The sequence below is a fragment of the Ciconia boyciana genome, chromosome 15 (assembly GCF_034638445.1).
Source record: "Ciconia boyciana chromosome 15, ASM3463844v1, whole genome shotgun sequence".
NCBI classification, from domain to species: Eukaryota; Metazoa; Chordata; class Aves; order Ciconiiformes; family Ciconiidae; genus Ciconia; species Ciconia boyciana.
The window spans coordinates 1,490,082-1,516,959 of record NC_132948.1 but is presented as its reverse complement, the minus strand read 5'-3'; the positions used below and the strand labels follow the sequence as shown (position 1 = coordinate 1,516,959).

Below are 26,878 nucleotides of genomic sequence, written 5' to 3'. Positions count from 1 at the left end.
CATTGCGGCGTGGGGGCGTGGCCTCCGGGGGGCGGGGCGGGGCGGTTGCCATAGCAGCGGGCGGCGGCGCGGCGGGGTCGTGTCGCCGCGTCCCCGCACAGGCCCCGGCCCGGGACCCCCCCGGTGCCCCTGGAGCCCTCCGGCCCTCCTGGGGTCCCCCGGCCCCGGGCCGCTGGGCTAGTCCCCTCCAGTGGCCTCTCCCCGGCGGGGCTGTCTCCCTGTCCCAGGCCTGGTGGCCCCCTGGCAGCCCACAGGCCGGAGCAGGCCTGAGCAGGCCGCCGCCCACGGGCCTGGTCCCGCCGCCTCAGCGACATGGCGCACCTCCTGGGCCACCCCGGCTGCATGGAGAGCCTGCGGGCCGACCTGAGGGACCTGCAGGCAGCCATTGCGGACGTCTCCTCCCGGGCGGGGGCCGTGCGTTTCCCCTCCTGGAAGTTCCCCGATAAAGTGTCCTGCGACCTGGACCTGGCGGCGCTGCTGGAGCGGTACAGCTACGCTGAGAACGACCCCGAATTCACCCAGCACTCCCATGTGGTGCTGCTGGAGCTGGTGATAGACAGGTGAGAAGGCAAAGCCAGCCCCAGCCGTCGCTCTTAGAGGAAGCTTGGCTGGCAGCGCGGCTCCTTCCCCCTGGAGGGAAGGGGACGGTTGTGTGCCCAGCCTGCCGAATGCGGCCGAGTGTTTTGGATGCCTTTTTCCCATGCGTTTCCATGATGAGCAGTGTGCCAAGGCCTCGGCCTCATGCTCTGCAGCTCTGTGCTGAGTTTTAAAACCCAACTCCTTGCCCTGCACAGAGCTCAGAGCTACCAGCACAAATGCTGTCCACAAAGGAGCAGAGCAAGCCGCTGCTCTGCCCAGGAGCCAAGGGCACCTGGGCAGACAGGGGCAGGCTCATTAAATTGCCCCCCGAAACCTTGGAAACGCTCAGACACAGCTGCACCGACAGGCCTGGGAGGCAAAAGCACCTTTTGCAATCTGGGTGAAATAAATACGACTCCGTTTCAAAAGATGAGCCATTGCCATGGAGCTGTTGGCCCCAACAATTAGGGTTTGATATCGGCAGCGTGGGCGTCCCAAATCTTTTGGGAGAGCTTAATTGCAGCCTCTTGGGAGTGGCTGGCTGCAAGCAGCGTGCGCAGCCTGCGTCCTGGCATCTGCGGGAGGATTTTCATCCCAACAAATACTGCTCCGTGGAGTGATTCAGGCCTGGGGGGGGTCACAGGAGCGCTGATATCCACCCTCCTTTGCCAAACTTGCTTTGTCCAGGGGATGGGGAGGGGGCACAACCTCCTTGCCTTGGCGCTGGCCCTTCAGCTCGCTGCGCTGTTAAACACCAAGGGCCCTTTCCCCATTATAAATACTCTGTTCCTCTAAGCTGTGTTTCGTTTCTGATGAAGAAGATTGCTGCTGCTGCTTCAGAGCTTCACGGGCTACGCAGAAAACCTGCTCAGCGAGCGAGCTGTCCCCCCGGCACGGGCAGTGGGACCCTGCATGTCCGCGGGGCTGACGGCGAGGAGGTACTGGTGCAGCATGCTGAAACTGGGGGCCTTCTACCAGCAGCTCGTGGCCGAGGTGGGACATCTGGGGGCCCTGACACCCCACAAGCTGAGTGCAGGCGTCGTGGAAATGGCCCTTGCCTCACCCCGCATGATTTGGGCTGTGCTGGAGTCACGGTCCTTCTCGGGCATGCCCCGTGACACGCGCAGTGGCCACGCCTGATGTGCTCCTGGCTCGTGACCCGTGTGTCAGACAGGACACATCTGTCCTGCACTGTCCCCTCCCGGCCTGAGTCCCTCTAACCACCTCTCCCAGCCGTGCCACTGGGTCCATCCTCCTCCAGGCACCCACCCGGATCTCAGGATGGGGAGCTTGGCTGCCCTTACTGCTTGGAAAAATACTCTCCTCTTGCCAACACGCTGCCCCTGCAGCTCTGCCCACCCCACTGTTTGTGGGTCTGAGCTGGCTCAAATCGGTGAAATAATTTGTGGTAAAAACACTACACCACTCCCCATGTCTTTTGTTTTGGTTTGGTTTTTTTCCCCAAAATGATCCCTTTCATGGCAAAGTCTCACAATAATTCATCTGGTATAACCGGGAGACAGCACAGGAGGTGGGAAAGAAGGGACGGTCACAAGAAGGGGAGCAGGTTTCACTGCCGAGGCTTCCCATCATGAAACCACAGCTCCAGTAGCGGTGTCTGGAAAGCTGCCTGGCAGCTTGTAAAAATTCAGTCCTCCCATACCCCACATCAGGGAGCGGGAAGCAAATTAATTTTGCTCATTAGCCACTTGCTTTGGTTGTAATGGAGCACAGTAAACGGGGAACCCGCACGCTTGGTAGCTGTCCTCCTCCAACCTCTGGGAACTTCTCTCCTCCCAGGAGAAGGGCTCGCTGCCCTCGTAGCCCCTTGGCTGCACTAATGTCCTGTCCCCACGCTTCACACCTCTGTATTTGGGCTCTTACGGATCATTTGCAGCCGACTGTTTGATCTGGGCCCTGTTTTTGTTCTGTGCGCTCTCCACCAGAAGAAGGCTTGCAGGAAGGAGATCCCCACACTGCAATCCACTTCCCAGGCTGGGAAACTTGAGAAGGAGTGCCGGAAACGCTGCTCGCCTGACATTTTGGAGCCAAGAACTTCCACAGAAGTTGCCCAGTCCACTTCTCTGTGCCTGTCATTGAGTGTCCGTGCACCAGACAGCGACGCCTCGGGCAGCTCCCTGCCCAGGGCTGCCTGCCGCATGGCCGAGAGCAGCCGCAGCATCCCCACGCAGACAACTGGGTCATCTCTGGGACCCTGCGACACCTGCGCCAGCGCACAGGCCAGCCTCCACGAGGTCGGCAAAGCCATCACCAGCATCTGCCAGAGCCAGAACATCCCCTCAGCTCTGAGCAGGTTCCAGGAGATGGTGGAGGAGAGCACTGGGAGAAGGACCCTCTCTGCAACGGACGTGAGCTACTGGGCCTCAGAGCAGAGCAAGGACCTCTCCCGGATCAGCAAACACCTCCAGATGCTGCTGCAGCAGGTCAACCCTCTGAAATCTGAGCTGGAGGAGTCGGAGAAACAGAAGGACAAGCTGCGGAAACAGGTTGAGGACTTTTCCCGGTTGGTTCAGGTGGAGAAGGAGACCCAAGCACAGCAGAGGAAGGAGGCTGAGCGGAACCTGGAAGTAAAGAACAAAGAGTATTTAGAGGCTGTAGCCAGGCTGGAGCGGGACAAGGACGACCTACGGAGAGGTACAGTGCTGTTCCCAGCATCCCTTCCCAGGCCCGTGGGTATTTGCAGGAGAAGCATGGAGTCTGTGGTCAAATCTTGGTCCCACCACCACGAGTAGGGCTTTTGCCACTGATTTTGGTAGGCGCCGGGGCTGTTCCCTGCTGTGAGACTAACCCAGGTTGTCCACATCCTCTCACTGCTTCCTCCCTGCTGAAGCACAGCACGATACAATCACTGGATGAAAAATGCTTTGGCCTGGCCGTTTGCTGCCTCCTTGTTTTAGTTTCTTTGAGGAGCTGCTTAATTAGTAGAGTTTTTGTGCTGCTTTAGGAGCTGCTCTGCTGGAAGAGCGACTCGCCGCCTTAAAGGAGGAGCTGGCTGCAAAGCAGGCTGCTGTGCAGGAGCTGGGTAAGGACCCCTGGGGCTCACCAGTTGGCAAATCTCTCCCCCAGCCTCGCTCTGATCTCACGAGTGTTTTACACCCACATAACTCCTGGCTCCCCCAGAATCGGTCGGGTATAGCGCTGGTGGGAATGGGGGGAGGACGAGCCTCCTTTGTTGCCGTGCCCAAACATCACCCAGCACCAGAGTGGGCTTGTGCTGGTGGAGATTCAGGGGATCGCAGCCCTCCTGTCACAGCTGCCTTCCCCTCGCCAGGGCCTGTGGAGCGCGTGGGGCCCCTTCGAGCCACCTTATCTGGGACCTTCTCCCTCTCCTGCTGAGCCTGGGCCAAAGGTGCTGTGTCTCCCCAGAGGTGACCAAGACGACCTTGCTGGAGGAGATGAGGACCACGATGGTGGCCAGGAGTCAGGTGCTGGGGCTGGAGGAGAAGGTGCAGCTGCTCACTAGCCAGCGGGAGAGCCTGGGCCAGGAGCTGAGCACCACCACCACCCAGCTGGAGAAGGAGAAGGCCAAAGTGGAGAGCATGCTGAGGCACCAGGAGGTACGGCCAGGCCCGCTGCTGCCCACTCTGCCCACTCCGGAGCTGCTCTGCAGCCCCACAGCATGCTGTGGAGCGGGCTGAGCTCAGGCCAGCTCTTTCATACCCTGGCCTTAAGCCAGGGTGTAGGAGGGGATGGTACAGAGATCCCACTCGTGGTGCTGGGCCCCGAGGAGCTCGCCCTCCGTCCGCACTCACTCTGCACGGCTTTGGCCGAGCCCTCCTTGCCCCCCACCCCTTCTCTGCCCTCTCAGCTGCTGCCACAGCCCCTTGTCACCATGGGTGCTGCCCGGTGTAAGGGCGGTGGTGAGCGGGTGCAGCAGCAGCCCCGTGCAGGCTCGCCTGCCCTGTACAGTCCCTGCAGGCCAAGCAGAGGGCTCTGCTGCGGCAGCTCGACAGCCTGGACCGGGAGCGCGAGGAGCTGCAAGCCAGCCTGGGAGAGGCTGAGGAGGACAAGGCCAGGCTGGTGGAGCAGCTGGAGGAGAGCCGGGAGCAGAGCGGGCAACAGCTACGGGCGCAGCAGGTCAGTGCTGGCAGCCAGCACGCGTCTGGGGGGCTGCCAGGAGCGGGGCTCCCTGGGGAGCCGCTGGTGTGGGACACAGCTGTGCCATCGGGGTGTCAGGAGCCACCCGCTGCCCCGTCCCCCACCCGTAGCCAGAGTTTTCCCAGGAGGGGGACTCTGGGACTTGGTGCGACGTTGCCACGTGGCCATCTCCTCCTGGGACCCCCTGGGGAAGACCCCTCTCCTGCCTGGACACGTCTCTGCTGCTTTACCCTGCAGCCAAGGCAGAGGGGAGCAGCAGGGAGCAGCAACTCGGGCTTCTCCCGTGTCTCCCAACGTTCCTGTTCCTGGACACGCACAGTACGGTGCACGTCCAGGAACACTGTTGGTGCTGCTGTTGCTTCCAACTCACACAGGGACCTTACAGCCGAGACCCTGCAATTCATCACACTGCTGTGGGACATCCTTATCACATAAGGAAAGGGTGGGAGCTTTCCTTGGGGGGGATCCGAGTACTCCTGTGGGGCTCCCCCAGACTGCACCGTCCCAAGGTTTGGGAGAGTGCTCTGGAAACCTCACCACCTCTCTGCTGTGCCATGCAGGAGCTGCTGGACGCACTGCAGCGGGAGAAGCTGAGCCTGGAGCAGTCTGTCTCGGAGCTGCAGGCAAATGTCTCCAAGCTGGAGGAGCAGGCGCGGGAGCTGAAGGAGCGGGAGAGGCTCCTGGTGTTCTTCCCCGAGCTCCACGTCCCCGCTGAGACGCAGTTTGAGAGTAAGGGAGAGGGCGGCAGCGCCTCCTTTTGCTGCAGTGGGCTCGCGCCTTCGGGGGTCTCCTGGAGCTCGCAGGGGATCCTGCCGGCCCCGGACGCGCCAGCATTGTTTGTACAACACAATTTGTCCCACTAATAGCCAGGAGGGGCTCAGGCCATGGGCCGTGCTAAGCCACTACCATCTTTCCACACCTCTCTACGTGGGTGCTGTTTGTCCCACTTCCAAGGCCGGGAAGTAAAGCAGGGCCAGGGCATGGGTAGAGCTTTGTTTGCCCTCGCGGTTTCAGCTGGCATGGTTTTGGGTCCCAGCTGCCACCTCCCAGGCTGTGCTGGTGCTCCCCGGTTGGGGCAGCCTCCTTTCCAGCAGGCAGCCACCCTGCCTGAGAGGGAGGAGGGCTGCTGCCAGCACCGCCGAGCAGGCAGGCGGCAGCGGGCTGAGCTCTGGCTCCTGCCGCAAGGATGTCGTATTTTGTTTGCAGGCACCGGGAGCTTGACGGAGGACATGGAGAAGCAGCTGCAGGCCAACAGCATCCGGATCAGTGTGCTGGAGCAGGAGAACGCGCGGCTCAGGTCTGCGCTAGCCAAGGTGAAGGCGGCTGCTGAGCAGGGCGTGCTGAAGGTGAGGCTGCACCCAAGTCAGGGCGAGCTGGATGCCACCGGGGAGAGGGGTGCACGTGCCAGCGGGGTGCTGCGTACCCCAAGACCAGCCCGTGGCCCCTGGCACTGTCCCACATCCTCTGGGGACGGGTTCTCTGGTTGTGTACCGTTGCAGAAGAGGCTCCAGGGCGCAAAAGGCCGTGGGGCTCCTCACGACATCCCCTGCGACTCAGCAGCTGCTTCCCCAGCCTGCACGGGCCGAGCTGGACAAAGCTGCTTCCAGAAGCACACAAAGCTGGGCGGGGGCCGTGATCCTTTGCTGTCCCAGGGCCTGATCCTGCCTTCAGGAGCCCATCTTGGCCTCAAGGCAGCTGAACCAGGTGCTCCTACCTGATGCTTTCCGAGCCAGAGCAGCCAAGCCGATGCCGGGACGCTGCTGCATGCGCGGTGCCCGCAGCTTGCAGCCGCCGGTGGCCAGACCCAGACTGGCACCAGCACGTCCCTGGTGCCGGGCTGCAGCCAGGCGCAGCACGCCAGGGTCACTCGCTTCCTGGCAGCGAATGGCATGGGCAGGGCAGCGCCGGGGCCGGTGCTAACAGCTCAGTCGGTCGCTGCTGGAGCAGCCTTTCCTGCCCGGTGCGGGCCGCACGCAGCTGCAGACCCCGCCGGGCGCAGGGGCTGCTACAACGCCCTTCCCCTGGGGTCAGTCACTGCGCTCAGCCCTGTTAGCTTTAGACCAGCCCTGTGTTTTTGGGCTGTGCCCACCCCAGGAGGGCCAGGGCTCGGGCTCCTGTGCCAGCGGGAGGTCAGCCTGGTTTAACTGGTGTTGGCAGGGAAAGCTGCTTGGCCGAGGTGCCCGGGGCTGGTTCCCAGCTCCTCTACATCAGCCCTGCCGCGGCTGTTGTACCACCGTGCCACTGCCACCAGCTCAGCAGTGACGGCCACCCAGGGCTGAGGCTGAGGGGTGCGACCGGAGCTGAATGTGGGGGAAGTTTCACCTCCTTCTCTTCCCCAGCTCGTCCCGCGGACCCAGCTGTGGTCTGAGCTCAGCAGCCAGCGCAGCGGGGAGGCCCGCGAGCAGGACGCAGGGTGAGTAGGAACCCGGAGGAAGGGGCTGGGGAGCTTCCCTCTTCTTCCTCCCCTCTAACTGCTCCCACCACCTGCAGGCGGCCGAGCAGCCGAGGCAGCAGGGACAGCACAGGGACACACGGACGCGCAGGCGAGGCCCGGCAGCGAGCTCCCAGCAGCCAGCGGCCAAAGCTGCTCTCAGCCAGACCCTGCCTCTCGCTCCTGGCTGAGGGCCTGGTGCTCAGCCCCCCCAAGCCAAGAGGGAGAGGCAGGACACCCCCTCCTCCTCTCACCACACCGGCAGCTACTGCAAATAAATGCTCACGAGACTAACGCAGAAACGAGGCGTTCAATGAGCAGCCACCTGCCCTGCCCCACGGGACCTCGTTACCTGTGCTTTGTGCATCGCGAAGGCGCGTTCCCTTGGGAAAGCCGGTCTCTCTGCCCGTCCCGTCGAGCCCGCACGCGGCGGGCATAGGAAGCCTGGGGAAACGGTCCCGCAGTGGCTTTGCCACGGCTCAGCTACCAGCCGGCCCCTGGCTGTTGCTTCGCTTTGTTTTCTGCAGGACTGCAGCACCGAACAGGTCTGCAGTTTCCCCTGTTGTCCCTCTCCGTTGGGCGACGCTGTGGTTTGTGGCAACGCAGAGGGTGACGGTGCAGAGGGCTGGGCTGGCGTCTCCCCTTCTCTTCTCCCCCGCTGCAGGGACCGGGCCGGGGCTGGCTTTCCCCAGCGGGCAGCCAGGGGACTGACCTGCACGCAGGCGAGGAGCCCTTGGAGGGGGGGGAAACGCTGCCGGGCTGTGCAGTGCAGCCCCTGCACAGCCAGCTGAGCGGGGCCAGGGACCGTCCTGGGCGCTGGAGCTCGGTCGCCCACGGCTAAGCTGCTGCTGGAGTCCCTGGCACAGCTCTCGTCACCCGGACGATGCCTGGGCACAGCTCGAGTCGGCTCGCGCCAGGAACCGTTCCCAAGAGGCGACTGGGATGTGGCCACGCTGCTTTGAAGAGGAAGGCAGAGCTGGGCTGGGGATGAGAGGACTCTGAGCCGCCCTTAGCTTGCCAGCACAGCCGCAGCCTGAGAAAGCGGCTCGTCTGGTGCCGCCGGCAGCCACGAGCACCCAGAGGGGCCGGGGACCACCAAGCTGCCTGCGCAGGACGGCCCCGACCCCCCGAGCAACGTCACAAGCCTCAGAGGGCGGTGGGAGCCGCGCCACCCCAACACAAGACACGGCAGCCTGTCCTTGCTCTGTGTTTAATAGAGACGGACGCGTGCAACGCTGCAGCCCAGCAGCCTCTGGCCGCTGCGTGGAACAGGAGCCGGTCAGGGCTCACGGCAAGTCCCCGGCCACCGTGGCACACCCGTGTTCGGTCAAAGCAGCCCTGTGTTCAGTCTCTGCAGCTGACTCATGCCGTCCTTTCTAATAAGTTAGTATAAATAAAGCGTTCAACCCCCCTGCCCTCCTGCAGCGAGGCAGCGGGTCGCCCGCAGCCCTGCCAGCTCCGTCCCCGGCGCTGGCAGAGCTGCCACCCAACGCACCCGCGCTGCAGGGGGGCTCACGCCGCAGCCGCAGCCAGGCCACCCCGCCGGGCACGGGCGCAGCACGGCCCCCAGCTGCCCGCCCTGCCGCAGCCACCAGCAAATAGAAAAAAAAAAAAAAAAAAAAAAGACTTAGAAAAATCACTATGAGCAGGGCTCCCCCTGCCTCCAGCCTCCGTGCCCCCACCCCGTGACACCCATGGGTGCCCCCGTAGCTTCCTTTCATAGCACCCCTTCCCCCAGCCCCCTGGCACTGGCTGTCTGGACCCCCCACCCCTCTACTCACGGCCAGCAGGGAAGAGCCCCGAGACCCTTCAACTCTCCGACCGGCCGGGTGCTGCGACGGGCACGGCCGCACCGCTCCCGCCCCGGCAGCGAGCGCCGCTTGCCGAGCACCCCCTGCCCCCCTCCCTCTCCCCGAAGCGGCGATGGGTCTGTCCCTGGAGCGCGTCCGTCGGGCCGGCTAGCTCTCCGTGCGGCAGTTCCCTGGAAGGCAGAGGGACGGAGGGCCGTCGCACGGGGAGCCTGGGGGGCACCGCTTCCTCCCCAGCCCTCGCCCCGGCACACGCGTGCTCCCCGGTCCCTGCGGGGGGCACGGCGGGGCGCCGGCGCGGCTCTCACCCAGGACGTTGCGCTTGCAGAGAGGGCAGGTCTGCTGCAGCAGGAGCCAGGGGTCCACGCAGTCCCGGTGAAACTCGTGGGAGCAGGGCAGCACCCGCAGCCACTGCCGGGAGGGAAGCGGACGGCAGACGTGAGCGGAACCGGGTGGGGGTACCGTGACTGCAGTGGCCGGGCCGCAGCCCTGCCTCCGTCATGCTGCCCGAGGGAGGGGGACAATCCTCCGCCACCAGCTCCCTGGCAGGGACAGCCCGGTCCCGGCAAGCGAGGGGAGGCTCAGCCCCGGGCAGCAAGGGGATGGCACGAGCACGGGTGGCCCCAGACGGTGACCAGGATGGGCTCCAGGCCTCCCGGCGCAGCGCCGGTCCCCCCCAGTCCCTACCTGGCTCTTGTGGAACTGGTCCAAGCAGACGGCACAGCTATCGATCTCACAGGCCCGGCTCCGGAGCGGTTTGCCGGGATGGTACCGCCGGGTTTTCAGTGCCGACAGCCGCCGCCGAATGTGCTGCTTCAGGTCCAGCTGCGAAGGCAGAGCAGAGGGTCAGACCCCAGCCGCCGGTCTCCCCCGGCGAGGAGCAGAGCGGAGACGTTCCCACCTCGGCATCCTGCTCCGACGGGTCTTGCCGCGACTGCCGCTGGGCCTGCACGATCACCCCGGTGCAGAGGAGCAGGGCGATCAGCAGGATGGTGTTCCACAGCTGCTGGAGGTACTTCTGCAGGAACAGCGCCGGTGGGCAGTCAGGGACTGGGGCGGGGGACGAACCGGAGACTCCCGCTCCGCTCCCGGCCCCGCCATCGCCGCTGCCCCCACGCCAGGAACCCCGACTACGCGAGGAGCCCTCGCCAGCGCTGGCGCACGTACCTGGACCTGCGAGCTGTTCTCCCCGGTGCAGATGACCCCCTGCCACTCCCCGTAGAGGCCCCCGCGGGAGAGGCCGCAGGTCGACCACAGGGTGAGGGTCACCCCCTGCAAGGCAGGAGACGGCATTGCCGATGGCCGCGACAGCTCGCAGCGCTGCCCGAGGCCGGGGGGCCCCGCCGCGCCGGGCGGATTACACATGTCGAGGGGAGGACGAACCGCAGGCGGCTGCCAGCTGCCCCGCTCCCATGGCGCAAGTCTTTGGGGAAACCAAGGCCCCTGCAGCTCAGCTTCCCCATCGGTCGGGGAAGTTTGGCTGGGCACGGCCAAGCCCCCGCGCTCCCGCCAGGAGAGAGAGGAGGAGGAAGAGGAGGTCCTACATACCAGGTTCTCCAGCAGCACCGCCTGGTACGTGATCTTTGCCGTAGCCCGGAGCCCCCTGTGAGCAAAAGGCGAGGAGAGCGTCAATCCCGTGGGCACAGCAGGATCCAGCCCACGGCACCAGGGAGCACCCCCTTCCCGTGGGGACAGGCAGCCCACGGCGAGTGTGGGCGAGGGGGCCGCTGGGGACAGAGGAACATACAGGGGAGCAGCAGTGAGGCTCCCCCTTCCCAGCCCCGCCCAGCCCTCTGAGCGGCCCTGCACAGCTCTCTTCCTCCCAGCGCCGTGCCTCAGTTTCCCCATCTGCGACTGCACAGCAGCGACACTGATTTACCACGTGGAAGGAAGAGCGAGGGGGTCCTAGCACTGTAGGTGGTGGGGATAAACACCGGCAAAGGCGGTGGAGATGCCGGTGTCGTGCTGCTGATCAGCCCATCTGGCTAATTTGTACTGAGAGTCCTAAAAGGCCACTGTCAGTCCCTGCTGCCACGTGGGGACCCGTGGAACGGCTCAGGCCCTGAGGAAGGGGCGGATCTGACTCACACCCTCCGTGGAAACACGTCTCAGTCCCAGCTGGGCTCCGCACCGCGCGAGCTCGAAACCAGCCCAGCAAACGCGAGGTGCTGTGGGAGAGGCCCCCCCAGGGCAGCCCCGGCTGTCATAGCCAGGGAGGGGACCAGGCGCAGAGCTACGGTCTCGCCCAGCTGCCCCAGCCCGTACCGCAGCAGCGCTCCCAGCAGCTTGGTGACGTTGTCCGAGGACTGGATCACGATCACGGGCTTGGCGAGAAGCTGGGAAACGTCCAGCTACACCGGAGAGGAAAGCAAGTGCTGTCAGCGGGGCACGAGACTGGCTCGGGGCCCCACCGCCGGGACTCTCCTACCTCCCGGATGGTGTTCTGGTTCAGCGCCAGGATGAGCAGGGCTGACGCCCCCAGCACCAGGGCTCGCTTCATCTGCGGAGACAGAGGGCACGGGCTCAGAGGGCAGGACAGGCAGGAGGACGGGCAGCTGGGCCGTGCCCTCCTTCAGCTCCTGTCCCACTGCAGGGAACAGACAGCACCCGGTGCCTCTTTGCCCTGGCTGAAGTATCACAAGGCACCCAAGAGGGGCTGGCACTGCCCGGGAGCCCTGTCAGGCACCCCCCTGCCACCAAGCACAGGCCAGGACCCCCCACATCTGGTGAGGAGACGCCCCAGGAGGTGCCCTGCGGGCTTGTGACCAGCAAACACCACGGCAGCCCCTGGGCCAGCCGGAGAGGACCCCGGGCCAGGCGGAGAGTCACCTTGCTGACAACGGCGGCGGTGAAGGACTCCTCCTTGGCGCGCCGGGGGACCTCGGCTGGCTCCTCGCCCACGGGCACCACGCCGATCCAGCTGTCGGCAGCGCCCAGCTCGGGCTCCGCGTCTCCCACCTGGGGGGCACGGCAGCGCCAGCGGGGGTGAGAGCCGGGATGGACGCCCGAGGCTCAGGGCACCCCAAAGCACCCCCACGTCCCCGGGCGCCCTGGGGAGCCGGGCACTGCATGGGGACGGGGACAGCAGCCGGGGTGGCACAGGGGACGGGACCTGGCCCCCGCTACCCCCCATCCCTGCCTGCACCTCCCCGCTGCCAGCGGGGCCCCTCGCTGCCGGCCCCGGCCCGTGCCCCCCGACCCGCCACGTCCCCAGTGTCCCTGCTCTCCCACCGACCCCCAGTGCCTCCCAGTGCCCTCCAGTGCCCACTGCTCCCCCCTCCCCATTCCCCCCCAGTGCCCACAGCCCCTCCCCGGTGCCCGCTGCCCCCCAGTGCCCACAGCCCCCACTCCCTCCCCCGTGCCCACTGCCCCCTCCAACCCCTCCCAGTGCCCCCGGTTCCCACCGCTCCCTCCCCCATTCCCATCCCGGGGCCCACAGCCCCCCCAGCCCCTCGGTGCCCACAGCCCCCCAGCCCGGCTCCCCCGCCCCGTGCCCCCAGCTTCCCCCCCGGTGCCCGGTGCCCGGCCCCGGTGCCGGTGCTCACCAGCAGCAGGCGGCCGCGGATCTCCTCCTCCTCCTCCTCCGCCCGCGGGGCCCCTCGGCCCGGCCCGCCCCGGCCGCCCCCCGCGCCCAGCACGGCGCCGCGCAGCGTGTAGGAGCCGCCGGGCCCCGCGGCCGCCCCGGGCCCGCTCCCGGCCCCCGGCCCCGGCCCCGGCCCGGCCCCCGCCACCTCGACGCGGGCGGCGGGCGCCGGCCCCGGCCCGCCCCGGCAGAGCGCCAGCAGCGGCGCCAGCAGCGCGGCCCGCACCGCCGCCATGGCCGCGCCCCGCCCCGCCCCGCCCCGCCCCGCAGCGCCCCCTGCCGCCGCGGAGGACCCGCCGCGCCGCCGACCGCGGCCAGGGCGCGCCCGAGAGACGGCGGCGGGAACGGGGCTGGGACAGGGACAGGGACAGGGAGAGGGGCTGGGACAGGGACAGGGAGAGGGGCAGGGAGAGGGGCTGGGACAGGAAGAGGGAGAGGGAGAGGGAGAGGGAGAGGGAGAGAGAGAGGGAGAGGGAGAGGGAGAGGGGCAGGGAGAGGGACAGGGGCAGGGGACAGGGACCGGGGGCAGGGACCGGGGACAGGGGCAGGGACAGGGACAGGGGCAGGGGCAGGGACAGGGACAGGGGCAGGGACACGGGCGGGGACAGGGACAGGGGCAGGGGCAGGGACAGGGACAGGGGACAGGGACCGGGGCAGGGACCGGGGACAGGGGCAGGGACAGGGGCAGGGGCAGGGACCGGGGCAAGGGACAGGGACAGGGAGAGGGACAGGGACAGGGGCAGGGACAGGGACAGGGGACAGGGACCGGGGGCAGGGACCGGGGCAGGGGACAGGGACCGGGGACAGGGACAGGGACCGGGAACAGGGACCGGGGCAGGGACCGGGGACAGGGGCAGGGGCAGGGACCGAGACAAGGACGGCGGTGGGGACAGGGACGGGGACCGGGACGAGGACAGGGACCGGGAGAGGCACCGGCAGAGGGACAGGGACCAGGACGGGCAGCGGGACCAGCACCGGCAGCGGGACACGGACAGGGCTGGGCACCGGCACCAGGAAAGCGACTGGCACCAGGACAGGGCCAGGGCCAGGGCCAGGCCTGGGGACACGGCCCCCCCCGGCCCCGCTTCCCTGCGGGCGCGGGGGCACACGGGGGTACCACGGGACACAGGGACCCGTGCGCACACGGGGACACAGACACGGGTGCTCGGGGACAGGCGCAGCCCTGCGCACACGGGCACCCCCCCTCCGCGCACCCCACGGCCACGGCCACGGCACACGCCTGGGCACACGCCCGGGCGACGCAGGCACACGCCGACACCCGACGACCCCAAAACCCAGCCGAGCTGCCCCCAGCCCAGCACCCCTCAGCCGTCCCCGTCCCAGCAGGTGCCAGGCAGCCCCGCCGGTGCCACCGTCCCGGCCCCGCTCCGGCCACGTGTGCCCGGCACGTGTGCCGACGCGGGGATTTGCCAGGAGGATTAGCCGCCTCACGGGCCCCGGCCCTGACCTGCTTTTGGCAGGGGCCACGCTGGGGACGAGGCCTCGGTGCCGTGGCATCCCAGCTCCCACGGCTGCTGGATGCCCGCGGGACGGGTCTGGGTGTGTCCCCAGTGTCCCCCGTGTCCCCAGCCGTGTTGCAACTGCGGGGGTTTAATCGCAGGCCGGGCAGGGCCCCTCCGCCCACGGCCGGCAACCGGAGCCGGTTTAACCGCACGGCAAAACATCCTTATTGCTGTGGGTTCGGCCGTGCCACAAACAACGGCCTGGAAGCCCGGCCGGCTCCGGGGCTGGCCCAGGAAAGGCGGCCACCGGCGTGGGGTCCTGCGCGGCTCCGGTGGAGGAGCCCAAAATGGCAGCCTGGGGACCTGCTGCCGTGGGCGCTGCCCCACAGAGGGGACACGGACGTGGGACCCACGTGGCGGGACAGGCACGGGGTGTGACTGGCTCTGTGGAGCATCCACGGGTCCGTGGGATGTAGATGGCTTCTGAGACACCTACAGCTCCAGGGACACCTATGGCTCCATGGGACGCTTACAGTTCCATGGGACACGCATGGCTCCATGGGACAGCCACAGCTCCAAGGGACACGCATGGCTCCAAGGGACACGCATGGCTCCATGGGACATGCCCAGCTCCAAGGGACATGGGTGGCTCCATGGGACATCCATGGCTCCATGGGACAGCCACAGCTCCAAGGGACACGGGTGGTTCCATGGGACATCCATGGCTCCATGGGACATGCCCAGCTCCAAGGGACATGGGTGGCTCCATGGGACATCCATGGCTCCATGGGACAGCCACAGCTCCAAGGGACACGGGTGGTTCCATGGGACATCCATGGCTCCATGGGACAGCCACAGCTCCAAGGGACACGCATGGCTCCATGGGACATGCCCAGCTCCAAGGGACACACATGGCTCCATGGGACATGCCCAGCTCCAAGGGACACGGGTGGCTCCATGGGACATCCATGGCTCCATGGGACATGCGCAGCCCCACGGGACACACACAGCACTCCTGGGAGGGGACAGTGGGGACAGCGGAACCTGCCCCTGCTCGGGACCCCGACCGGAGCAGGTCTGTGGGTGCCAGGGCTGTGGGACCCCCGCAGGGCCCCCCTCTCCTGGCCAGGACCCCCTGCCCGGCTGGGGTCCCCTCTCGGGGAGGTCCCCTCTCCCTGGGGAGCGAGGGCCACTGTGCCTCAGCTGGCAGTGGGAGGGTGAGCCCGGTGTCCCTGGTGCCTCTGCCCCGTGCCCTGTCCCTGTCCCCTCTCCCCGGTGCCCTGCCCCTGCCCCAGCCCCTTACCCCGTCCCGCAGCCCCTGCGCCTGAGCCGTCCCCCCGTCCCCTCTCTGTCCCCTGCTCCACTTTCCGTTCCCCTTCCCATGCCTGTCCCTGTCCCTGTCTCCATCGCTGTCCCCTCTCCCTGCCACCTGCCCCCATATCACCATGTCCCACCCCTGCCCCCGGCCCCATGCTCCCCAACCCCCCGTGTCCTCCCACGCCCCCACAGCCCCACACTCCCATAGCCCCATACCCCCATAGCCCCATACCCCCATACCCTCCTGTACCCCCACCTCCCATGTTCCTCCATACCCCCCATGGCCCCCATACCCTCCTGTGCCCCACATAATCCCCATGCCCCTCCGTGTCCCCATACCCCCTATAGCCCCCATGCCCCCTGTGCCCCCATACTCCCTATAGCCCCCATACCCCCTATAGCCCCCATACATCCCTATAGCCTCCACCCCTCATAGCCCCCATACACCCCATGTCCCCCACACCCCTATAGCCCCCATACCCGTCATACATCCCTATAGCCCCCATACCCCCTATAGCCCCCATAACTCCCTATTGCCCCCACACCCCCTATAACCCCCATACCCTCCACACCCCCTAGAGCCCCCATACCCGTCATACATCCCTACAGCCCCCATAACTCCCTATAGCCCCCATACCCCTATAGCCCCCACACCCCTAGAGCCCCCATACCGCCTATAACCCCCATACCCCCCACACCCCTATAGCCCCCATACCTGTCATACATCCCTACAGCCCCCATACCCCTATAGCCCCCATAACCCCCATACCCCCACACCCCCTATAACCCCCATACCCTCCACACCCCCTAGAGCCCCCATACCCGTCATACATCCCTACAGCCCCCATAACTCCCTATAGCCCCCATACCCCTATAGCCCCCACACCCCCTAGAGCCCCCATACCGCCTATAACCCCCATACCCCCACACCCCTATAGCCCCCATACCTGTCATACATCCCTACAGCCCCCATACCCCTATAGCCCCCATAACCCCCATACCCCCCACACCCCTATAGCCCCCATACCCCCACACCCCTAGAGCCCCCATACCCCTACAGCCCCCATAACTCCCCATAGCCCCCAAAGCCCCCCATGTCCCCCACACCCCTATAGCCCCCACAGCCCCTATTGCCCCCATACCTGTCATACATCCCTACAGCCCCCATACCCCTATAGCCCCCATAACTCCCTATAGCCCCCATACCCCCTATAGCCCCCATACCCCCACACCCCTATAGCCCCCACAGCCCCTATTGCCCCCATACCCCCCGCCCCCCCGCCCCCTCGCCCGGTTCCCGGGGCGGCGGGCGCTGACCGGGCGGGCAGGGCGGGCGGGCAGGGTCCAAGGCCGGGGCGGGCGGGGCGGGGCGGGGCGGGGCGGGGGCGGCGCTCCGGGGCCCCCGCAACCGGCGGCCGCCGCCGCCGCCCCGCAGAGCCGCGCGTCCCCGCGGGCCGGGCACCATGAGCGGCCGCCTCGGGGACCTCAGCCCGCGGCAGGCGGAGGCGCTGGCCCAGGTGAGCCGGGACCGGCGGCGGGGGGGAGGCGGGGAGCGGGGCCGGGCTGCCGGGGCCGGGCTGCCGGGGCCGCCCCGATGCGCTCCCGCATCCGCTCCCGCATCCGCCGCGCTGCGCGGCGACGGGCATCGCCCGCCCCCGGCCCCGGGGTGCTCCGGCCGCCGCCCCGGAGCCCAAACCGGGGGGCTGCCCCCCCCCCCGTGCCGCTGCCCGCTGGGCAAGGACCGTCCCGGGGGGTGGGGGGGGATGTCCCGCCAGCTGGACCGCCCCGCCGGCGGAGCCCCCGGCCCTCCCCCGTCCTTCCCCCCGCCCCCCGGCCGGGACACACCCGCGGGGCTCCCGCGGCCCCGGGCGCCCGCCCCAACCGGCGCGGTGTCCCCCCCCCCCCTCCATGGCGGCCGGGCCGCCCCCGACGCCCGCCCCGGCACCTCCCCGGGGCGCCAGGCTCTGCCCCGGTTTATTCCGCCCCAGCGGCTGCCGGTGCCGCTGCCAACCGCCAGCCACGGGCGACGACCCCCGCGGGCTCGGGGGCCGGGGCCGGCGCGCAGCTGAGCCCTCCCGGTGCCGAGGCGGCGACGGGCAGGCGAGGGAGGCCGGGCTGCGACGCCCGTCCGCCGGCACCTTGTTTTTCTCAGGGTGAAGAAGCTAATCCCGGGTTTAGTTACACCTAAATTCAGTGGGAGATAATCTAATCGGCCTCATTACGGGGACGTCCCGCGCTGGCACGGAGATTTGGGCCGTAGCCTGGCCGGGGCGAGCGGGGCCGCGTGCCCAGGGTGCCCCGGCCCCCTCCTGCCCGCTCCGGGCTGGCCAGGGCGGCTGCGACTCGCCGGGGTGTCACCGGAGCGGGGGGACCTGGAGCCAGGGTGTCACCGGAGCGGGGGTTGCGCGGTGGCCGTCGGCGGCCGGCTCCATCCCAAAGGTGCCACCGGCGATGGCAAAGGAGAGGACGGGTCCGCCTGGTCCCTGCAGGGCGAGGGTGGCAGCGGGACCCTCCCCGGGGGAGCCGGGTGGGTGGCAGCCCCCACTCGCACCCTTGTGCAAGGGCACTGGCCTGGGGACGGCCGGTGCTGGTGGCCAGCCTGGGGACGGTCCCCTGCCGGGGAGGAGAGTGGAGGCCCCGGGGGTGCTCATCATGGTGGCAGGGACGGGGCACGGGGCGTCCCCTCTCTCCTGGGATGCTCCCAGTCCTGGCTGGGACTTTTCCGGGGGGGGACGACAGGGACGGGACAAACTTCCAGCCGTGGGGCTTTTGGGGTGGAAGCGGGGACCCCTCCGCCAACGGTCCCTCTTCTCCCCGCAGTTTCGGGAGAACCTGCAGGACGTGCTGCCCTCCCTGCCCTCCCAGGACGACTGTTTCCTCCTGAAATGGCTCCGAGGTAACCCCCGGGTGGGGGGACGACACGTGGCGGGGGGCTGGAAGACCCCAAGGGGGGCCGCGGAGCCGGGGACGCCGGCGGCGGGGCTGAGCTCTCTGCTCTCTTGCAGCACGCTGCTTCGACCTGCCCAAGTCGGAGGCGATGCTCCGCAAGGTGAGCGCACCCCGCTTTTTGGAGGGACCCCGCCGTACCGCTGCCGAGCTCCCAGTTGTCACCTGGGATGGGACAGCGTGCCATGGGCCACCCGCCCAGCTGCTCTCTCCCGACAAGGGTGACCTGCCCACGGGGTGCACCCCATCCCATGGGGTCGGGGGTCCCCAAATCCCCTCACCCCGGCTTGCTCCGCTCCCCCCCCCCGCAGCACATCGAGGTCCGCAAGCACATGGACGCCGACAACATCATTGCCTGGGAGGCCCCCGAGGTGGGTGTCCCCAGCCCCGGGGCGGGTGTCCCTGGAGGGGCCTGTCCCCCTGAGCCTCCCCGTGCTCCCGCAGGTCATCAGGAAGTACATGTCCGGGGGGATGTGCGGCTACGACCGGGAGGGCAGCCCGGTCTGGTACGACATCATCGGGCCGCTGGACGCCAAGGGGCTGCTCTTCTCCGCCTCCAAGCAGGACTTGCTCAAGAACAAGTTCCGCGACTGCGAGGTGCTGCGGCGAGAGTGCGAGCGGCAGAGCCAGAAGGTGGGCGCCTGCCCGCGCCCTGCCTGCCCTGCCCGCGCCCTGCCAGCCCCACCAGCCCAGCTCCCCCCTGTCCCCGCCAATCCGTGTCCCCGCCAGCCCCACGAGTCCGCGTCTGCTCCATCCCCACCACCCCACGTCCCCGCCAGCCCCACGAGTCCGCGTCCTGTCCGTCCCCACCAGCCCACGTCCCCGTCGTCCCCCCAGCCCGTGTCCCGGTCCCAGCACCCACACCAGCCCGCGACGCCCCTTCTCCCCACGGCAGCGCTTGGGAGGAGGCTCTGGCCAGGGGGTCCAAGGAGCTTTTATGGGGCTAGGAGGAACAAGGAGCAATTATGGGGCTGGGGGGCAAGGAGCAGTTATGGGGCTGGGGGGAACAAGGAGCAATTATGGGGCTGGGGGGCAAGGAGCAATTATGGGGCTGGGGGAACAAGGAGCAGTTATGGGGCTGGGGGGAACAAGGAGCAGCTGTGGGGCTGGGAGACAAAAACCAGAGGAGACCCAGCTCGGTCCGTCCCTTTACTCCCCCCGCCCCACGCAGCAGCAGCAAGTGGGCGCAGGACCCACATAAGGCACAGGGAGGGGGGACCCCGGGTGCTCCGGCCCCCCGCGGCCCCCCGCAGCCCCCCGCCTCGGTCCGTGAGCTCCGGGGGCTCAGCCCCCTTTCTCCATCCTCCCGGCCGCCGCGCTGGCGGGGGGCACCCGGCCGTCCCGGGGGCACGGAGCAGCCGCCTGCCCGGCTGCGGGCCCTCGGGGTCCCCCTGCGGTGTGGGGGACCACCCTGTCCCCGGGGCTGGCCGGGAGCCCCCCCCTCCCGCGGGTCCCCACCGGGGCCGGGCACCGCCTGAGCCCCCCCATCCTCCCGTCCCAGCTGGGCAAGAAGATCGAGATGGTGCTGATGGTCTACGACTGCGAGGGCCTGGGCTTGAAGCACCTCTGGAAGCCAGCCGTGGACACGTACGGGGAGGTGAGAGGCTCCCTGCCCGACCCCCCCCTTCCCCGGCCCGGGCCCGCCGTCCCCAGGCTGCGGCGGTGACGCAGGGATCTGGGCTGGCTCATGGCCCCGAGGGACGATGCAAGAGCAGGTCCCTGCCGCTGCCCCGCACCCCCCCGGCGTTTTGGGCTGGGGGTCCCGGCCCCGCCATGCTCCCCCGTGTGCCCTGGTGGGTACGTGGGACGGGAGGATGACCTGAAGCTCTCCCCATCCTGCAGCTCCTGTCCATGTTCGAGGAGAATTACCCCGAGTCCCTCAAGCGGCTGTTTATCGTGAAGGGTGAGTTCGGCCCCGGGGTCCCGCTCCCCCCGTCAGGGTGCTGACCCCCACCCTAACGCCCCCCGTCCGCCCCCCAGCCCCCAAGATCTTCCCCGTGGCCTACAACCTCGTCAAGCACTTCCTGAGCGAGGACACCCGCAAGAAGGTCGTGGTCCTGGGGTGTGAGTCCTGACCCCCTCCCCGGGATGCGGTGGAAGCCGAAAACGGGGTGCCACGTCCCCCTCCGCTTTCATCCCACCCAGGGGTGAAACCCCAACCCTGGAGGGGGGGTCCCCAGCGGGGCTGGGGCTCCCCGCAGGGGTCACAGCCCCCCCAAACCCCGCTGTCCTCCACCCCACCAGCCAACTGGAAGGAGGTCCTGCAGAAGTACATTGACCCCGAGCAGATCCCGGTGGAGTACGGGGGCACCCTGACGGACCCCGACGGGGACCCCAAGTGCCCGAGCAAGGTAGGAGAAGCCCCCCCCCCCCCCGGCCCGGGTTCCTCAGGGGTGCCCGGGCGGTCCCCCCATACCCGCGTCACCTCCATCCCCTTCCAGATCAACTACGGGGGGGACGTGCCCCAGCACTACTACGTGCGGAACCAGCTGGCGCAGCAGTACGAGCACACGGTGGTGGTCAGCCGCGGCTCGTCCTACCAGGTCGAGTACGAGATCCTCTTCCCCGGCTGCGTCCTCAGGTGAGGAGGGGGCTCCACGCCGCGGGGTGGGGGGACACACACGCAATGGCGGGTGTCCCCAGCCCCGCCGCGGGACCCCGGCGGCTCTTTCCGGCACAGGTGGCAGTTCAGGTCGGAGGGAGCCGACGTGGGTTTCGGGGTGTACCTGAAGACCAAGATCGGGGAGCGGCAGCGGGCGGGTGAGATGACCGAGGTCTACCCCAACCAACGCTACAACTCCCACATGGTGCCCGAGGACGGCTCCCTCACCTGCTCCACGCCCGGCATCTGTGAGCGCATCCCCCTTCCCCGGGGCGCTGGGGGGACCCCGGGGTGTTCCCCGTGTCCCCGACACCCCCCCGTCTCCCCGCAGACGTCCTGCGCTTCGACAACACCTACAGCTACCTCCACGCCAAGAAGGTCAGCTACAGCGTGGAGGTGCTGCTGCCCGACGCCGCCTCCGCCCAGCAGATCCAGAAGCTGGGGGACAGGCTCAGCGAGGTGGCCCTCAACCACAGCCCCTAGCGCCGGCCCCCCACGGCCCCGGGGCCCCCCGCACCGCAGGGGGACCCCGAGGGCCCGCAGCCGGGCAGGCGGCTGCTCCGTGCCCCCGGGACGGCCGGGTGCCCCCCGCCAGCGCGGCGGCCGGGAGGATGGAGAAAGGGGGCTGAGCCCCCGGAGCTCACGGACCGAGGCGGGGGGCTGCGGGGGGCCGCGGGGGGCCGGAGCGCCCGGGGTCCCCCCTCCCTGTGCCTTATGTGGGTCCTGCGCCCACTTGCTGCTGCTGCGTGGGGCGGGGGGAGTAAAGGGACGGACCGAGCTGGGTCTCCTCTGGTTTTTGTCTCCCAGCCCCACAGCTGCTCCTTGTTCCCCCAGCCCCATAAGTGCTCCTTGTCCCCCCAGCCCCATAACTGCTCCTTGTTCCCCCCAGCCCCATAACTGTTCCTCCAGCCCCATAACTGCTCTTTGCTCCCCCCAGCCCCATAACTGTTCCTCCAGCCCCATAACCGCTCCTTGTTCCCCCCAGCCCCATAACTGCTCCTCCAGCCCCACAACCGCTCGTTGCCCATAACCCAGCCCCATAACTGCTCCTCCAGCCCCACAACCGCTCCAGCCCCATAACCCAGCCCCATAACTGCCCCGCCCCATCCCGGGGTCCCGCTGCCGCTGCCCCCGCCCCGCCCCCGCGTCCCGCCCACGTGACCGCCGGCGCCCCAGGGCCGCGTGCCCCGACCCCGCCTCCGCCGCGGGGTCACGTGTGCAGCCAGGCCCCGCCCCCCCCGCCGCCATCTCGCCGCCGGGCGATTCCCGCCCTGCGGTGGCGCGGGGCGGGGCCTGGTGACGCACGCTCAGGGGCGGGGCGAGCTCGTCCGGCGGCAGCGGCGGGGGCGCGCGCCATGGGGGCGGCGGAGCGCGACCCCTACCGGGACACGTGGGTCCGGTACCTGGGTGAGCACCGGCACCGCGCACGGCACCGGGCACCGCGTCGGGCGCCGGGCACGGCACCGGGCACTGCACCGGGACCGGCACTGCACCGGGCACCGCGTCGGGCACCGCGTCGGGTACCGGCACCGGGCACCGCGCCCGGCACCGACGCCTCTCCTCGGGCACTAACACCGGGTACCGCACCGGGCACCGGGTACCAGTGCCGGACACCAGCACCGGGTACCGGCACCGCACACCGGCACCGATACCGGGCACCGGCACCACACAGCGGGCGCTGACGCTGCGTACTGGCACCGGTACCGGGCACTGGCAGCGCACACCGGCACCGGGCGCCGGCACCGTCACGCTGCGTGCAGTGACACCGGGTACCGGTCCCAGACACTGGTCCCAGCACCGGGCCCGGTCACCGGCAGCCCCGCTCCCGGGGGCAGCGGGGCTCCAAGGTGACCCGGCTGCTCCCAACGCCCCGGCCCTGCCGCCGGCCCTCCCTGCTCCCGGGGCCGCGGCCGGTGCCCCCCGCTGACCCCCCGCCCCCAGGTTACGCCAACGAGGTGGGCGAGTCCTTCCGCCCGCTGGTGCCGGTGCAGGTGGTGTGGGCCAGCTACGGCGTGGCCACCGCCTACGTGACCGCCGACGCCATCGACAAGGGCCGGAGAGCCGCCGCCGTGAGTGTCACCCCCTCCCGCCCCCGGACCCCCCCATCCCTCCCCGCTGACCCCCTCTGTCACCCCCCCCAGGCCCACGCACAGGACCCCGCGCGGGCCACGCGGGTGGGGGTGGCCGTGGTGGACACCTTCGTCTGGCAGAGCCTGGCCTCGGTGGCCATCCCCGGCCTCACCATCAACCGCCTCTGCGCCGCCTCGCTGGCCCTGCTGGGTGCCCTCACCCGCTGGCCCCTGCCCCTCCGCCGCTGGACCACCACCGCCCTGGGGCTGGCCGCCATCCCCCTCATCGTCACCCCCATCGACAGGTAGGGGGACGCGGGGGGGACCCGCGGGTACCGACCGCCCCCCCCTCCCGCATCCTGGGCGCTTCTCCTGCCCGGGGAACTGGTCCCAGTATGGGCTCGGGGCTGGGGGGGCCCCCGCCCCAAAGGGGCTTTGCCGGGGTCCGGCCGGGACACAGCCCCACGGGGACGGGGATCAGCGGGGCGAGGCCGTGCTAAGCCGGGTTGTGGTGGGGCTGGGACCTCGGTGACGCGAGGGACGGGGCCGCGGGGGGTAGGGCCAGCCCGGCCAGGCCCCCCCACCTTAACCGCACCCCAGGGACCTCACCCTCCCCCCCCCAGGACCGTGGATTTCCTGCTGGACTCCAGCCTCCGCAAGCTCTACAGGGCACCAGGAGGGCCCCCGGCCCCACGCTGAGCCCCCGTCGGGGGAAACTGAGGCACGCTGCTGCTGTGGGGGTGCTGTGACCCAGCCACTGTGAACCCTCGCTCCGGCGGTGACCCCGGAGCGGCCACCCTGCCCCCCCCCCCCCCGGTGGTCCTAATAAACCGTTTCAAGCCTGACCCCGTGCCAGGTGATGCTTGGGTACGGTGGTGGGGACCCACTGCCACCTCCCCTCCTGTGGGGGACACCTGGGTCCCCACCCCCGGGCTCAGCACCCTATGGGCATCTCCATCCTGGGATGTGGGGTCCCTGATCACCCCACCAGCACCCCCAGCTCCTCGCTGGAACCCCACCGGGGCCACTACCGGCCTCATGGGACCGTCCCCACAGAGCTGCCACCGTGTCCCAGGTCTTCAGTGGTGCCTCCAGGGACCAGAACCCCCCCAGCCAGGAGCCACCAGCTCCAGCACCACAGGCTGGGGACACGCCGTGCCGCAAAGCCACGTCTCCTGCTACCAGGAGGTACCGCCAGGAGCTGTGGCTCCCAGGCATGGCAGCACGGCCCCAGCCCACGGTGGCACCCACATGGAACCACCAGGAGAAGCTTTAGAGAAAAGAAAGCCACCTTTTATCGGGGAGAAAGGGGGTCGCCGGCTCACGCCGAGCCCTGCGCCAGGCCGCGGTACTCTGGACCCCCCTCGCCCCCTTTCTCTGGCTCCTTGAGGACCAGGGCCGCCACCACGCTCTGCAGCTCCGCATGGAAGGGACACTGCGGCCTCGGCCGTCGCCGTCCCCGCCGGCGCCCACCCAGGCGCCAGGCAGCCAAGGCCAGCCCCAGCAGAGCCCCCACCAGCGCGGCTGCCACCAGGGCGCTGCCCACCAGGGCCAGTCCGGCCAGCAGGAACCTCTTCACCGTGCGGCACGGCGCTGGGGACAGCACAAAAAAAAAGCACCAAAATAGGGGGTTTGGAGGTGGCTTCAGCACCTGGGGTGGTGGGTCTGGGGCCACGGGGGGACGTTTGGGGTTGTCCGCTCACCTTCATACCATGGCACCTTCTCCTTCTGCACTAGCAGTGGTCCAGCCATCTCCCAGCGGAGCGTCCCCTCTCCTGGGAGCCCTGCGGGAGGACGCAGCCCGTACAGCCTGACCCAGCCCCAGGAACCCCCCCAGATCCCAAAGCCATGTGGAGCCACCACAGCCCAGCCCCGGTACCTGGCAGCTTTCTGGGGAGGGCGTCACCAGGGGGACAGCCGGTGTCACAGCAGTGGCACGGGGTGCTCCGGGAGGGGTCCTCTGCATTGTGCCAGCTGGGAGGAGAGGACAGAGCTGGGGGTGAGGGGTCTGGGGGTCCCCAGCCTCCGCCCCCAGACCCACACGGTGTCATGCCACCAGGTCCCTCCAGCCCTGCAGGTCTCAGCCACCCCAGAGGAGATGTCCCCCAGGTGACACCAAGCACCTGCCCAATTCATCTGCACCCAGAGGGAGCCAGGACCTGTGGTAATGCCACCTGGCTACCACGGGGGAAGAGGTGGCATCCGGAGCACAGTGGGGTCACTCGGAGCCCCAGCTGGGTCCCCTTGCCAAGTGGCTTCTGCTCCCAAAGCACCCATGGGTGCTCAGGACCTGGGGCACCGTCAGGGTGCCCACGCCAGGGCTGAGCTTACCTGGCCGTGGCCTGGCTGTAGAAGCAGGACCTGGTGCCACGCGCCCGGGCGCCGGCGGGGCCCCACGCCGTCAGCAGGCAGTGCACGTAGACCTGCCGAGACACCGGCCCCGGGCAGGGTGTGCCACCAGCACCTCAGGGACCCCGCTCTCCTCCCACCCACCCCCATGGGGTGGAGACCACCCCAGTGGGGAGCAGGGTGCCCCAGGAGGGACGATGCTTTGGGAGCCCCAGGTCATCCCCAGTAGGGCCTCCGTCCCACCACCAAGGGCATCACCCCAGCCTCACCTCCTCTTCCTCAGGCTCATCCTCCAGCGCGGGGGCCGGGATGGTGAGCTGGAGAGCAGACGCCCCTCTCCGGTGCTGGACAGACACGCTCCCCAGCTTCTGCCCGTGCAGGCACCTGAGGCAGGAGAGCAACACGGGGACATTCTCAGGCTGTCTCCAGGCCCTGGGCATCCCTCCCCTTCGGGACATCTTGCAGGACCTCGGGGTGCCTGGAGCGGCACTCTCCACCTCCCACCCCATGGGCACTGACCCACGGCTGTTCACCACCATGAAGACCCTCCTGGAGCGTCCCAGCTGCTTCGAGCTGGTCCCATAGCACTGATCCACGTCGATCTTCAGGGAGATGCCAGGAGGGAAGTCAACCCTGGCCTCCAGGCGGAGAGCAGAGCTGGGGCTGAGCACCAGCGGCTTCATGGCACTGGGGTCCCCTGAAGGAGAAGGGAGGGTGGGCTCAGCGTGACATCCCCGAGCCTGTCCCACCACAGATAGGGACATCAGACACATCCCAGACCACCACCCACAGGTGTCTTTGCCTGCACCCCTGTGAGGCAGGTGCCTGCAGCTCCCCAGTTTCAGAGCCCATCCCCTGTCCCTGGAGGCCAAGAGCTGTCCTGGCTTTGTCACCCTGGTCTGGCTTCTCTGCCTGCTCTCCAGAGCTACAGCACCTTCCTGGTCCCCCCCATGGAGCCGGGAGGGAGCACATCACCCAGACGACTGACAAGGGGCAGCTGACCCCAGAAAAGCTGATCACAGAGTCAAGCACAGGATGGGGAACATCTCAAAGTACCACCATTCAAAGCGCTACATCCTCCACAAGGCTGGGAGGGATGGTCCTACAGGGATGGCCACCTTCTCTTGGTGGGCCCTAGTGCTGAGGCCACTCAGGAGAAAACACTGGGTGCTGCTGGTCAGTCCCTGGGGTCTCAGCTGGACCCATCCTGTGGTCTCATCCCCCAAAGTTGTCACCCAACCTAAGACCCAGAGCACTCACCATCCAGGAGCCTCAAGGTGAAGTTCATGATGGGCTCCTCAGAGCGGTGGTGAGCACGAGCCCCCCCAGGCACGGTGGCAGCAGCAAGCACTGGGGCTGCAGCCCTTGCCCCCATGCCTGAGGACACCACTGAAGCCACCACTGTGTGACCAGAGGATGCTGAAGCTGCTGGAGCCATGGTGGTCCCTACAGCAAGGGGAGGGTTTAGGCAGCAGGGCTGAGCATGCAGCAGCTGGAACAGCATGTCCCAGGCACAGTGAGGACATCCAGGTCCTCGGGTGTCCCCAGGACTCACGGAGGGCAGGTGGTGCCGCACAGGGAGGGGAGAGCACCCAGGAGCTCAGCTGGGTTT

At 68.5% G+C, this 26,878-nt stretch overlaps 5 protein-coding genes across 6 annotated transcripts; 4 read left to right on the top strand and 1 right to left on the bottom strand.

The window, feature by feature from the left end:
• Positions 1–44: 44 nt before the first annotated feature.
• On the top strand, positions 45–564 carry LOC140659707 (coiled-coil domain-containing protein 157-like). The gene has a single exon (XM_072879624.1). The coding sequence runs from the start codon at positions 313–315 to the stop codon at positions 562–564; it is 252 nt and encodes an 83-aa protein (XP_072735725.1). The 5' UTR covers positions 45–312.
• On the top strand, positions 426–8,332 carry LOC140659705 (coiled-coil domain-containing protein 157-like). The gene is made up of 10 exons (XM_072879620.1): positions 426–560; positions 1,376–1,572; positions 2,526–3,234; positions 3,545–3,622; positions 3,967–4,157; positions 4,510–4,677; positions 5,259–5,427; positions 5,905–6,044; positions 7,038–7,111; positions 7,189–8,332. The coding sequence occupies exons 2-10, from the start codon at positions 1,492–1,494 to the stop codon at positions 7,421–7,423; spliced, it is 1,845 nt and encodes a 614-aa protein (XP_072735721.1). The 5' UTR covers positions 426–560; positions 1,376–1,491; the 3' UTR covers positions 7,424–8,332.
• RNF215 (ring finger protein 215) lies at positions 8,324–12,761 on the bottom strand. 2 transcript variants are annotated; one of them, XM_072879622.1, is made up of 10 exons: positions 12,483–12,761; positions 11,767–11,895; positions 11,366–11,437; positions 11,203–11,288; positions 10,486–10,540; positions 10,105–10,209; positions 9,839–9,955; positions 9,625–9,762; positions 9,246–9,348; positions 8,324–9,149 (listed from the first exon to the last, which is right to left on the bottom strand). In XM_072879622.1, exons 1-10 carry the CDS (start codon positions 12,753–12,755, stop codon positions 9,088–9,090), a joined length of 1,140 nt encoding a protein of 379 aa, XP_072735723.1. In that variant the 5' UTR covers positions 12,756–12,761; the 3' UTR covers positions 8,324–9,087. The 2 variants fall into 2 exon arrangements, with proteins under 2 accessions (XP_072735723.1, XP_072735724.1); XM_072879623.1 differs by having other exon boundaries at positions 8,324–9,110.
• A 3,929-nt stretch (positions 12,762–16,690) lies between these two features.
• SEC14L2 (SEC14 like lipid binding 2) lies at positions 16,691–21,625 on the top strand. The gene is made up of 12 exons (XM_072880355.1): positions 16,691–16,817; positions 18,121–18,196; positions 18,306–18,349; positions 18,558–18,617; positions 18,691–18,879; positions 19,748–19,843; positions 20,089–20,149; positions 20,227–20,310; positions 20,491–20,597; positions 20,688–20,827; positions 20,927–21,096; positions 21,180–21,625. The coding sequence occupies exons 1-12, from the start codon at positions 16,764–16,766 to the stop codon at positions 21,329–21,331; spliced, it is 1,233 nt and encodes a 410-aa protein (XP_072736456.1). The 5' UTR covers positions 16,691–16,763; the 3' UTR covers positions 21,332–21,625.
• Positions 21,626–21,823: 198 nt separating this feature from the next.
• Positions 21,824–23,762, top strand: MTFP1 (mitochondrial fission process 1). The gene is made up of 4 exons (XM_072880356.1): positions 21,824–22,255; positions 22,790–22,917; positions 22,990–23,222; positions 23,541–23,762. The coding sequence occupies exons 1-4, from the start codon at positions 22,204–22,206 to the stop codon at positions 23,614–23,616; spliced, it is 489 nt and encodes a 162-aa protein (XP_072736457.1). The 5' UTR covers positions 21,824–22,203; the 3' UTR covers positions 23,617–23,762.
• The last annotated feature ends 3,116 nt before the right edge of the window (positions 23,763–26,878 follow it).

Bases quoted from the DNA above. Each gene is read 5' to 3' on its own strand.
- SEC14L2 (XM_072880355.1), top strand. From the start codon at position 16,764: ATGAGCGGCCGCCTCGGGGACCTCAGCCCGCGGCAGGCGGAGGCGCTG. The intron at 18,350-18,557 runs GTGAGCGCACCC...CCCCCCCCGCAG, and splicing joins CGGAGGCGATGCTCCGCAAG to CACATCGAGGTCCGCAAGCA. The intron at 20,311-20,490 runs GTGAGTCCTGAC...CCACCCCACCAG, and splicing joins GAAGGTCGTGGTCCTGGGGT to CCAACTGGAAGGAGGTCCTG.
- LOC140659705 (XM_072879620.1), top strand. From the start codon at position 1,492: ATGTCCGCGGGGCTGACGGCGAGGAGGTACTGGTGCAGCATGCTGAAA. The intron at 5,428-5,904 runs GTAAGGGAGAGG...TTTTGTTTGCAG, and splicing joins CGCTGAGACGCAGTTTGAGA to GCACCGGGAGCTTGACGGAG. The intron at 6,045-7,037 runs GTGAGGCTGCAC...TCTCTTCCCCAG, and splicing joins CTGAGCAGGGCGTGCTGAAG to CTCGTCCCGCGGACCCAGCT.
- LOC140659707 (XM_072879624.1), top strand. From the start codon at position 313: ATGGCGCACCTCCTGGGCCACCCCGGCTGCATGGAGAGCCTGCGGGCC.
- RNF215 (XM_072879622.1), bottom strand. From the start codon at position 12,755: ATGGCGGCGGTGCGGGCCGCGCTGCTGGCGCCGCTGCTGGCGCTCTGC. The intron at 11,896-12,482 runs GTGAGCACCGGC...CGTGCCCCCCAG, and splicing joins TCCGCGGCCGCCTGCTGCTG to GTGGGAGACGCGGAGCCCGA. The intron at 11,289-11,365 runs GTAGGAGAGTCC...TCTCCGGTGTAG, and splicing joins ACCAGAACACCATCCGGGAG to CTGGACGTTTCCCAGCTTCT.
- MTFP1 (XM_072880356.1), top strand. From the start codon at position 22,204: ATGGGGGCGGCGGAGCGCGACCCCTACCGGGACACGTGGGTCCGGTAC. The intron at 22,256-22,789 runs GTGAGCACCGGC...CCCCGCCCCCAG, and splicing joins CACGTGGGTCCGGTACCTGG to GTTACGCCAACGAGGTGGGC. The intron at 22,918-22,989 runs GTGAGTGTCACC...CACCCCCCCCAG, and splicing joins AGGGCCGGAGAGCCGCCGCC to GCCCACGCACAGGACCCCGC.